We start from the raw sequence: 11,619 nt of genomic DNA, 5'->3' as shown, positions 1-11,619 counted from the left end.
CCTTTCAAGTATTGCACCTTACCAGAAGCGCAACAGGCCATCGTCCTCAACAACATCCTCGGCCAGCTCCACGCCAGCAGCGGCAAGAGCCTGGACTGGACGGCCATCTCCGAGGCCCTCCCCGGCCGCACAATGGCCTCGATGCGCGCCGTCTGGGACCGCTACAGAAACGACATGAAGACCGCCGCCGCCGGCGAAGGCGAGTTTGTCGCTGTGCCCAACAAACAGAAGACTCGTACGTACTTATCAAGTTTCCACAAACTCCAGACCAGACCAGGGGAGAAAAAAGGACCGCATTGGTATTGACAAGGCCGGAACAGCTCGCAAGAAAAGCACCCCCAAGACCGCAGTCGCCGTGGCTTCGGAGGACGCTGACGCCGAGGACGTTCCCGAGACGCCTGCCGAGAAGCGCGGCGGCGGAGCCAAGAAGCGCGCTTCCGGCGCCGACGGCGAGGGTACGTTCCTTCCGCATACACTCTACACACTCTTTCTCGGCTATAAAGCCTAAGCTGAACTGACATGTGGCACAGAGGGCTCAGCCACCAAGAAGAAGCGCACTCCCAAGAAAACCCCCGCCAAGAAGACGCCTGCCAAGGTTGAGGAGGAGGAGGAAGCCTCGGAGGAGGCCGAACCTCCCACCCGCACTACTGCTGATGTCGAAGACGCCAAGAATAGCGACGAGGACATGAAGGAAACGGCCGAGGCCGAGGTCTAGTTGAGAGCCCACCAGCTCCTGGTCCATCCAGACTGTGGCACTGGCACGTCTGCCGCTACGCGAGCGACGACAGCATGATTCCGGGACAGTACTTCCTTGCTTGACACCCTCGAAATTGTCTTGAATGATTCTCGACGATTTGCGTTTCTTGCTTTTACGCTTTGGGAACTGGCATGCCTCAGCCGTCTACCTGTGATGGCTTAAGCACCATACACTCACTGGAAGAGATAGGCTGGCAGGGCTAGTCTAATGCCAAGAAATCAAAACCCGCTGTCCTGATTTAAATGTTCAAGTGATGCCAGTAGTGACAATATGTGCGAGATGAAGACACACGTGCAAGAGGTCGCAGTGAGCAAGCCGCCTGTATCTTCCATCAATCTCGTGTATATTGAGACCGAGAACCACCCCACTGTTCGACAGGGACATATTGAATGTAGTGTAGTAGCATGTGGCTTGCAGAAAGGGTGTGGGCAACCCTGGGAAGTATGCGATGGGAAGCATACCCGGTACCGGTGTTTTCACACAATCCGGCGGAGTATTTCAGCGTTGCGGAATCAACTCGCAGGAGGTTCCGTTGCAACATGACCTTGGAGCCAGCCGAGATCAGAATCAAATGGGACAGGCTCCACGGACGAGCAAGTACGAGACAACAGGGTTTCATTGTTTCGCGAACCATAATGCCAGTAACGCGTCGCTCACTATGCACTGCGCCTCGGCGAAGCTACCCATTCCCCAGAATATCCGAAGCAATAAAGAAAGAAAAGCGCACGACATGAGGACAACCCCTTAATCCTCTGGAACGCCAACCAAATCCCAAATATGGTTCCCCCCGATGCCCAATCAAGCCGTCTATCGTCGTCAAGTCGAGCCCCCTCCATCGTGACCAATTACCATGCGCTCTGAGCCGAGGTAGGTACTGTATACCAAGCTGCCATTGTTCCAGCCATGGCATCAAAACTGCGAACAAACCGCGTCAAACAAGTCAGAAAAGAAAAGCTGCGCCTTCGTTGCACTATCGCTGTCGTGTCCGAATGGCTGTAGGCGATATTGTCGTTCGCCTAAGTCATGTGCTAATATGATTGCAAATATAAACAGGTTTTGTGGCCTGTCATTCCTTAGTCAACATTGCCAAGTTACCGCATCAGCTTCTTGTATTTCAAGAAATCGAGCATGCGCATCTCGTGCTCGTCGCAAGCGAGGCTCCACTTGCGGCGAACCTCTTTGTCCTGGCGAACCCAGCTGAGGTATTGCTCGACACCCTCGTCACCCTGTGTCGTGAGGAAGGCATAGCCTGCAGTTCCGCGTTCTTCCAGAATCTGTGCCTTGCGAACTTCAAAGTGGTAGGTGATCTGGGCGTTGAAAGCATCCCACTGTTGAAGGTAGTTCTGGAACTCAACGAGATACTTTTGCCACGTCGTGAGAGAGGGCCTGAGACCGGACACGGCCAGGGCAGCCGGCGGAGTAGGAGCGCGTGGAACAGGCGGAAAGTTGAGTTCGGGATCCTGCTTCTTTTCTTTCTCAATGGGTATCCGCTCCGACGCCCGACTCTCGAACGGCAATTGTGACTTCAAGTCGCCGAATGAGTTGAGCCCAGTCGGCTTTGTTGCAAACGGAGCAACGTTCTTCAAATCGGCAAAGCTGGCGCGGAAGTCCTCACTATCCTCGGATCCCGCCGTATTAGGGTTGAAAGGGGCCCTCTTGACACCATTCGGCTGTGACGTCTCGGGTACGGGTTGAACATTTCCAGGTCGCCACTCAGGTCGTGAAGGCTCGACGGGGATGTTGCGGGCGCTATCCCGTCTCGAAGGGGGCGCGCTTCTGGGGTTGGGAGGCGGCGTCTCGGGATCTATGTCCATGGGCATTGGACTGCCTGTTGTAGCCGGTTCAGGTTCCGGCTGGCGGGCACCACCATCTGTGTCTTCATTGCTGCTGCTTTCTTCATTGACCAAGCCGGCCGTTCCGACGGTTGGATGGACCGACTTTGGCTTCCGCGAGTTGGAGCGTGATGGTCGTGTTGGAGAAGATGCTTTGGTCTGAGTTGGCTGGTGTGCAAAATTCTGCGGGCCAATCTTCTGACTCCAGCCCTCTGCGTCGAACCTGACTTCCTCTGCCGTCTTCTCATTCTCGGCCGGGAGCGGCTCCTTCGCGGGACGAGGCGGCGGGCGCTTGAGCGGCGAGTTCCGTCCCGTACGGCTTGCGGATTGGGTGCGGCGCTTGGCGAACGGATCCTCCTGCTGCGGAGTATGGGGGCTGCCGGCGCTAAACTGCCAAGTATCGGCCCCTTGCTCATCGACAAAACTGGTGTTGATATCATCAGCACTGCTCCGGGCAAACCTCTTCTGCTCAGGAGTAGTCCGTGTAAACGTGTCGTCATCAACCACAAAATTGAAGCTATTGGTACAAAATTTGTCAGCATGATCTCTGGGTTCATTCATCTCGGACCGCTGTCTTTTGCTGGGCGTGTTTGCACCGTGAATCAGCCTCTCGAGTAGTTCGCGCTGTTTGCGCTCAAAAGGGGTAAGAGACTCTGGAGTGGTGGAGGAGCCATCCCCACTTGGAGAAGGTGTTGCAGGATCTCTGCGTGTTTGCGCGGTTGCCATGGTGGCCTGGGATTTGAAGCCTGGCCGTCGGCCATACACGGGTGATATTGACTTGGAGGGATGGTGGGTGCTGTGATTGATCGACGCAAGAAAAGAAGAATTCTCAGAATGGTAGGATGCGCCGTACATGGAAGGGCCATTTGCCTTGTTCGAGGGTGTGCTAGCGTTGGGTTGAGCTAAGAGGTGGTCAGTTTCTGCATTCTGAGTGAGCCAGGACATGACGAGCGTACCTTCATTTGCAGCTGCTGTTGTCGGTCTGCTTCCTCCAGGCTCTCCAGCATCGTGGGCTCGTCCTGACGGGGTATACTTGGCGCTTGCTCTTGAGGCAAACGACCGCTTATGAGTGTCGGAAGCAGTGTTGGCGGTATGACTCTGTTGGGCTCCGGAAGGGTCTTCCGTGTGAGCTGTCCGAGGCGGGCTTGAGCTTCGAGGACGAACTCCACCTGGGGACAGCCCGGCATCTTGGTACTCAGAGTGTCGTGTGCTTTCTCTTGTGCTCTTGGTACGGCCTACCGAAATGCCATCAAAGGGATTGGTCTTCTCGCCGCCCCCACTGCTGTAGGGAGTTCTTTGCCGAGAATCACCAAACTTGTCGCGAAACGGTGCAAGAGGGTCCGGAATCGAGTCGCGTTGCTGCTGGGCGGCCGACGCTGATGCATCGTATGTGTGTCGGTTGGTCGCGTATGCGCTGGAACTCACAGACGGCTCATCTCCAGGAACAGGAGAGTGAGGGGCATAGCCCGACGACTTCTTGGCCCCGAAAGCGGCTTCGGCTCTCTGCTTCTGTGCAGGCGTCCTTGGCACAGGTCTCTCAGGTCTCTGTGCGGGTCGAGGGGGTGGGACGGGCTGCTCGGGCACAGGTCTCGGTTTCGCCTGAGAGGCGGCGGACTTGCCTTGAGACGAAGGCCTCATCTGTTCAAACGCCTGCCACGCATTGCGCCTGGATTCCATAGGGTCTTCGCGGGGTTGAGCCTTCGCAGTCGGCGCGGCACCCGAGGTAAAGTTGCGGTACTTGTTCGCCCCCGATTGGGTAGCATTACGAGTTGGTTGATTTCGCCGAGGTGGTGGGGGAAAGTTGGCCCCGGCATCTTGCCAGGGATTGCCTCTGACACCTGAAGCGGTGGGATAACGCGAGCGACCCCGGCTGGCATCGTACTTGGCTTTTTGCTCGGGATCGGTCAGAATCTCATGTGCGGACTGGATGACCTGAAACTTGGAGTTGACTTCAGCTTCTCTGCCGGGGTTTCGGTCAGGGTGGTAGAGGAGCGCTTCGTCTGTTTAGCAGGGATACCAGTCATCAGGGATGGAAACACCGACCTAGCTTCCTGAATTGCTTCTTGATGTCATTGACATCTGCTGTCACAGGCAGGTTGAGGTCCGCGTAATAGTCGCGAGAGTTGTCAAGTTTCGGCATATTGAATCGTGTCTCCGACCCTGGAAAGGTCCTTCAATGACGGGCTGGATGTAGGCGGGGGAGTGATCAACGCCAGAACCAGGCATCCCCGTTGGTACCCGTCACAGCCTGTTCGAGCTTTCCTGTTATGCCCAGACGCGGCCTGCCAGAGGACCAGAGGAGCCGAGGCGAAGAGCGACTATGTGATCGTCAAAGATCGCCGAGCTTGCGTGCTGGGGATGTATTGAGATGCCTGGTGAAAATCGGCCGAAAAAGGAGAGTCACAGCAGCGGCTGGACAGGTGTATTGGCGTGAAGGTTGCGAGTCTGACCTTAACTAAGACGACGGAATCGGGTGCAGACAATCTTTGGTGGGAAGAGCCAGGGGGCTCGAGGTGGAAGAGAGAGTTCGGCTGCCGCTGTAGGAGATTAGTTAGCTCATGTCATCCGGACGATCGCCTTCTGCGCTTGGGACCGAGGGAATTGTAAACATAAAACGGAGGGGAGTCCAAGGAGGCCAGTCCTCGGGTGCAGAGCACTGAAGTCCGATCTAGGCATTCAACACAAGGTAACGATCGCAGCGGAGGACGGGAAGGAGTAGGCAAATCGCAAGGCAGCAGCAGCCTCTCAACGGCAACTGGACAGGACGGCGATGCAGCACCTCAGTCGCAACAGACAAAGGTGCAGCGAGGCAGACAGCAGCCGAGCCACCCATCCAAATTTCCCTCTTGCGAGTGGTCTTGGGTGCTGTACCACTCACGCTCACTCGCACCCGGGCAATGGGTACGCTGGGCGCCGTGACCCGGACAGACCAGGGCGACAGGGCACGTGAAGGGCAGAACACAAAGTGCAGGAGAGCTCTCTTACCTGACAAGGCCAAAGCACCTATCGTTCTTGTATCGTGGGCAAAAGACCGCAGACGACGTTTAGGGACGGCGAATGTTTATGAACAGGCGGGTTGGTAAGATCGTGGGTCGGCGCTGGCTTGGTAGGTAGGTAGGTAGGTAGGTAGGTAGGTTTCGGGGCTGATGTCGACAGGTTACCTAGGTAGGTACGCAGGGTAACAGAGGGTTCAGACGAGAAAGGGGTGGACGGCCAAACGAAGGGGAGAAAGGGTCAGGTAGAGGTCGCGCTAGGTAAAGGACCCCGAGGCAAGTGAGTAGGTAGACAGTAGGAAGGTCGGTGATGTGCCCCGCCAACAGATCAGCTCGAAGAATGTCTCGTCGCATGGAAGAAAACAATTGCGCGGTTGCCTCAGCACACAGGACCGGGGGGGGGGGGGGGTTGGACGTGGGACGTCAACGCTATGAGTGGAGACAAGCCTCCCGTTCTGGAGGGTCCCCCAGACGGCGCACTAAACAGAGATCCCTCCCCCCTAGGCCAGCTCTACAGGGACCGGGAGCGGGACGTCGTAAGGACCCAAGGACCCAGTGACGTTGTGGTGTGGCTGAGACCTGCGAGCCACAGGCAACATGCGTCCTCCTTGACGATCACACGCTTCACAGGCTCGCCACGGCCGACCGACTGACGAACCTCTGCTGGAAAAAGAAGGTGAGACTGATCGATCCCACATAGCTGGCTGGACCCAGTCATTCGTCCCTCTGCGCCGCTGCCGAGTTGCGTACTGCACAACTCAGCGACACCAAGGTTCATTCCGGATTGTCACCAGCCAGCGAGCTACTGGCCCAGTCACATTTGCAAGAGGTGTAACCGCCTTCTCACCGCTGCAATGTCAGTGTTGGCCTGCCTGACATCGATGGCCGCATCTCACTCACGTTACCTTATCTATCAGATCCCCTATGCGAGTCATCCCTCATTTCCACGCACCAACCCTCTACGGACTAGGAGCTTTGACCTACCCTAGCTGGGCCGCCCGCGTACTTCGTCTGTACATACCGTCCATCTGTACATACCCAAGTCAGGGCACACAAGGCGTGTATGTGCAGGTACCCTTAGACAATGCCCTCCAGATGGCGGCCCCAATCAGATTGCTTCTGGAAATGTAGGGCGAACGTTCGTCATCCTGCATCAGAGCTCCTGTACGGTGACGATCGTACCCAGCATGACCCAGCGGCACGGTCTCGTGTGGCCTGCCTGTTTCGCTCCTCAAACCGCTGTCTGGCCATACACAACACCAAAAAGACCTGTACTGCGTGGGCACAAAAAAGTTGTGATCATCGTGTCTTATTGTGCGCCTTCAATTCGTGAAGGTTTGTTGATTCCCATGTTCGGCAGTTCAAACGCCGTATACCAAACTGTCCCAATCTGCAACGCAATGCAACCAACAAAAATATCATGTACAGTGAATGAATCATCCGTCCCGATCAACACCATCAAGTCATACCCAGTTTCGGCCGCTCATAACGTGACCTTACACACGCGCCTATGCCAGGTCTTTGCTCATCTCAAACGTCCAGGCTCCGTCCTTGCGCATCCTGTCGCGGGCCACGAGGTCCTTCCTGATCTCGTCTTCCGTCAGACGGTCTGTGCCGCTCCAGTTGGCGCTCGACGTGCGCGCCCTGAACTTGTGCCAACGGTCCTTGCTCTTGCTGAACACCTCCTCCATCACGAGCGGCACCGGTGGCCCAAAGATCTGCGAGGGGTCCATAGTCTCCTGGCGGGTCAGAGCCCTGCGCAGCTCCGGCGAGTCGACCCACGCAGCAGCGCCAAAGTTCGCGTCGTCTTCCTCCTCGTCCTCGTCATCTGTGTCGATCTCTGGCAGCTCAATCGACTCGCCGTTCTGGAACCGCGGCGAGGACCGAGTCGCCGACTTGGCGGCTGATTTCGCACCGGCAGCGCCCTGCGGCCGGGCCGGCGTCTTGTGGGACGGTCCGGCCGGGTTGGGGTTGGGCGCAAAAGGAATCGCCCCCTTGGAAAACTGTGACATGTCCATAGGCTGCGTGCTCTTGACGGCGCTGTGGTGCTGAGCTGTGACGGTAGCCTTGAAGAGATCGCGAGACGCGCTCTGAGGCGGGACATTGGCATAGCCGGCCGAGAACATGGACTTGTTTGACATATCCTGGTCATCATTAGCTTCAGAGTCCTTAGACGCACCGAGCGCAAGCTTGCTGTACAAACTCACCTTCTTCAGTCCGCCAGAGGGCCGGACAGGCGGGCCCTTGATGTTAGGGGGCTGGCTGTCCATGTCCAGCTCGTCAAAGAAATCGTCGCTGGTCCGTCGGCGCTTGGCATCCTTGCCCTGGTAGCTCGGTCCGTTCCTGGCTTGCGGGTGGCGGGATGCACCGTCGTTGGTCTCCTGCTGCAAAGGTCGTTTAGGCGGTGCCTTGGCACCCTGGTTCAAAACTGCTGACACAGGACGGCCAAGATCCTCTTGAGGTCGTTGACTGGCAGTGTTCATACGCGATACAGGGCGGGGGGGCTGGTTGCTCGCCGCCGCCTTGTCCGAACCAGTATTGTAATCCGGAGGCCCGGTAGGCTGAGCCCGCACAGCGGGAGGTGGCGCTCGAGTCTGCTTGGCCCGCTCAATAGCGGCTTGACGTGCGGCGTTCTTCTTCGCCTCCGCCTGCGATGCAGCCTGCTCTCGTTCCTTGGCCTTCTGTTTCTCAGCCTCGAGCCGCTTCTGCTGTTCCTGCTTACGCTCCTCTTCTTGCAACGCCGCCCTCTTGCGTTCAATTTCCGCCTTGGCATCTCTCTTGCGCTGAGCCTCCTTCTCTTCAACCTCCTTTCGCTTCGCAGCAAGCTCCAGAGCCTTGGGCCTTCCGGCTGTAGAGCCTCTGAGGCTGGAAAGAGAGGGCTTTTGCTGGAGCGAAGCCGAGCTGGCCTTGCTCTTGAGTTGAGGCTGATTGGTGCCGAGGGTGTCGTGCAAGTTGGATGAAAGGGACGAGTTGGATGGATGATATTGTGAGTGCTGTGATCCGGTGTTGACGCGGATGACGGTAGGCGCCTGCCTCGACTTGGTTGCCGTCTCCTTTGTGGGCTTAAGCGGCCTCCGTACCTCTCTCGCACGGCTCGCCTGGCCTGGCCCAGCTGATCTGGGAACGGATGGGGGCGCCATCAAACCTGGCGCATCGTTCATGTCAGCATCCTCCTCCGCAGCGGCCTTTGCGGCAGCCTCTAGCTGAGCCTTCGTTTTACGAGGGCTTGTCCTGGTAGGTTTCTCCTGCTTGGGGGCGGGAGTTTGCACAACCTCCTGCTCTTTCTGAGCCGCAACCTTCTTTTCAAAGGCGGCGATCCTTTCCTGCTCCTTACTGAACACACGAGCCTTCTCGCGCTCCTTTTCGCGAGCCTTCTCCAATTTGTCCATCTGCTCGTTCATGACGCGGGCTTCCTTCTGTGTTTCCTTTTCCTTGCGTTTCTCCTCCTTTTCCCTTTCGGTGGAGGACCTCGTTCGCTTTGCGACCGGGCGCGTGGGGCTTCCAGAGCTGGAAACAACAGGAGCATCGTTTGTGGCGCGCTGGGACAGGTCGGGATACAACGAGTCAGTAGTAGTGGCCAACGTCGCAAGAGAGCTGGTTGAGGGGCCTGCATGGAAGCCAAGCCTAGTTGATGATGGCGACAGCATGGACTTGCCCTCGGCGCTGATAGCGGCACTGCTTGCCAGAAGCCCTCTGGAACTCTTGATGATCGAAGAAAGCTTGTTCTTAACCTGTTTCAGCGGGCTGTCGCGGAAGCTGCGTGATGGAGACTGGGGTGTTTGAGGACGTCCAGTCTCCGCTACGGACATGAGAGCTGGGTTGGAAACGGAAATCGCCTTCAGAGGCGAGCTGATGCCTGCTGGTCTAGAGGCCGTGCCGAGCTCGGGCAGCACCGATACCGACGCAGACTTAGTGTGTCCCAACGTGCTGGTTGTTCGCTCAGGCACCGCTGGGCCACGTTGAGGAGAGGTCGAGCGACTGCCAGCTTGCCGCTGCTTGGGCAGAACAAACTCTGCGCCGCTAACCGTGTCAATTCCGTGAATGCCCTCCATAATGTCCGCCGTGTAACTTTTTGGAAGCGCAGGACGAGGACTGGATTCAATATGATCCTTCTCCGGCACTGGTGGGGGAGCAATCCACTCTTCCTCCTCCTCCTCCTCGTCATCGTCGGGGAAAGCTCCCGGAGTAGGGGGCGCAGCTGGTTTCTTGGGCGACGATTTTGATGGTGTTTTGGCCGGGGACTTCTCTACAGTCTTCTCCTTGACTTCTGGCACTGATACAACAGCAGCGGCTGCTTGAAGAACCGCGGAACTAGGGATGGACTTTGAGGGCCTGCTGGCGTTCGGCTGCGACTTTCCAAGGAGGCTGATCTGGTCTTGCAGCCTCTGAGTGTAGACCTTGTTGTGGTTATCGGCGAATACTTCATCATTGGCTGTTTTGTGTGTGCCAGCAACAATTCCGTCAAGCTCCATGCCGTCCTGGTAATCGTCTTCATCATCGGTAGAGCTCAAAATATCAACGTTGCTGAGGCTCTTCCCACCAGTATGCCTGCCAAGATAGCTCTGCCGACTATCATGGCTGGGTCTCGACTGGCGCGCCCCTAGGCTCTTCTTGTGAGTCAAAGGCTCTCTAGCAGGCAGAGAAGCAAAGTTGAGGCTGCTCTTGCGAACAACAGGGCGGATGGGGCTTGAGCCCTCGGAAGGCGACCGTGCCTCATCCGCAAGAGGGCTGTGGTCTTCTGATGGAGCGTCCGACATGGGCTCATCAAAGTGTTTGGCAGGCGAGGTCTTGAGCGGCGAGGATTTCTTGGGAGATGAGGAGTGCGCAAAGCGCGAGGGGGGCGAGATGACGGGATATGTCGATGTCTGTTTCGCCGGGCTTCGTACTGGGGAAGGATTGGGAACGGGTGAGGCCATCTTTTGCGTGACATCCTCAAGTACTCGGGTCGTTTGCTCCTCGCGTGCTGTCTGGAATGTCATGGTGGGCGATTGCATCGTCTTGGTGACGGTCGGGCTTTCGTGTGTCGAGGGTTCATCGACGTGGAACGCGACGTCTTCGTTCGTGTCGGCTTCTCGAACAGGGCTGAAAGGTTGTGTAGACTGCGTCGCGTAAACGTGATGGTCAACATCCATCACGTCCTGAGACTGGCTTCCATAATAGCCAGAGTCCGCCGGAAGTGCTGCATTCTTCGTAGGTTGAGGCCGCATCGACGGTAGAGGTCTCAAGGGGGACGCGATCTTGCTGGCAAGCGGCGACCTAGAGCTTGAAGCCTGTAACCTCGGCGACTGCAGGCGACCTAGCTGCTGCGTGAACGGTGTCGGCACTCCTTTCGACGCGGAGGAGAAGATATCTGAGAGAGGCTGTAACACAGTCAGCATATAAAAAAAAGCCATGGTATTTGGCATGGCTATTAATGCTTACAACGCGAGGCTCTCCTGTGATGACTTTTCTCGCTGTTCGAGGCGTTTTGCCCCGAAGCTTTCCGGGCGTCTTGAACATTTCGGCAACGTTACTGGGTAGTGGCATATTAGTAAGTCTTGTCGATGCTAGAGAACCCAGGGATGAAGCGTGACATACATGGCATTTTCATTGAAGACGTCGGCCATGTGCTCGTTCAACCAGTCGAACTCGTTACGGACGGAGTAGGAGAACTCTTCAGTCTCAGTCTTGACAATATCTTCCGCAGAGGATCGCTCGCCTGCGATCCACGTCGCCGAACCGACGGGAACGCGCGCTCCACGCATGGCGGCCATGGTAAACAAAGGGCTTCCGAGCGGCTAGCGCTGAGGTATCGCTATGAAATGGCGGAAAGAGAAGCAATCATCGAGCGTGGTAGGTGGGAGTAGAGTTGGGATAAGGTAGCCGTATGTTGATGGAGGGCAAGTGCAAGAGCTCCAATGTCGAATAGGTAGACTGGGGAGTTATGGGTGTCGAGGTTGTTGGCGCGTGGGCCCGCATCCAAGCTCCATGTCACTTTGGACCGGCATTCGCTTTGTTTTGGTCAAGAGCGAATCGGGACTAGCGTGTTGTGGTGCTC

At 56.9% G+C, this 11,619-nt stretch overlaps 3 protein-coding genes across 3 annotated transcripts; 1 reads left to right on the top strand and 2 right to left on the bottom strand.

Annotated features, from left to right (window-relative positions):
* Positions 1 to 28: 28 nt before the first annotated feature.
* On the top strand, positions 29 to 715 carry D7B24_003710 (uncharacterized protein; the record flags this gene model as incomplete). The annotated part of the gene is made up of 3 exons (XM_028637897.1): positions 29 to 235; positions 321 to 455; positions 531 to 715. Coding segments are annotated over 3 exons (527 nt in total), but the record flags the coding sequence as incomplete, so codon positions are not given.
* A 1,133-nt stretch (positions 716 to 1,848) lies between these two features.
* On the bottom strand, positions 1,849 to 4,729 carry D7B24_003709 (uncharacterized protein; the record flags this gene model as incomplete). Its single annotated transcript, XM_028637896.1, has 2 exons — positions 1,849 to 4,589; positions 4,633 to 4,729. The coding sequence occupies 2 exons, from the start codon at positions 4,727 to 4,729 to the stop codon at positions 1,849 to 1,851; spliced, it is 2,838 nt and encodes a 945-aa protein (XP_028490569.1).
* A 2,361-nt stretch (positions 4,730 to 7,090) lies between these two features.
* D7B24_003708 (uncharacterized protein) lies at positions 7,091 to 11,335 on the bottom strand (the record flags this gene model as incomplete). The annotated part of the gene is made up of 4 exons (XM_028637895.1): positions 7,091 to 7,726; positions 7,790 to 10,942; positions 11,004 to 11,094; positions 11,160 to 11,335. The coding sequence occupies 4 exons, from the start codon at positions 11,333 to 11,335 to the stop codon at positions 7,091 to 7,093; spliced, it is 4,056 nt and encodes a 1,351-aa protein (XP_028490568.1).
* Positions 11,336 to 11,619: the final 284 nt, after the last annotated feature.

The sequence above is a fragment of the Verticillium nonalfalfae genome, assembly GCF_003724135.2.
Source record: "Verticillium nonalfalfae strain VnAa140/NRRL 66861 chromosome Unknown scaffold_205, whole genome shotgun sequence".
In the NCBI taxonomy this organism is placed as follows: Eukaryota; Fungi; Ascomycota; class Sordariomycetes; order Glomerellales; family Plectosphaerellaceae; genus Verticillium; species Verticillium nonalfalfae.
The sequence above is the reverse complement of the archived record's forward strand: the minus strand, read 5'-3'. Positions and strand labels throughout refer to the sequence as shown.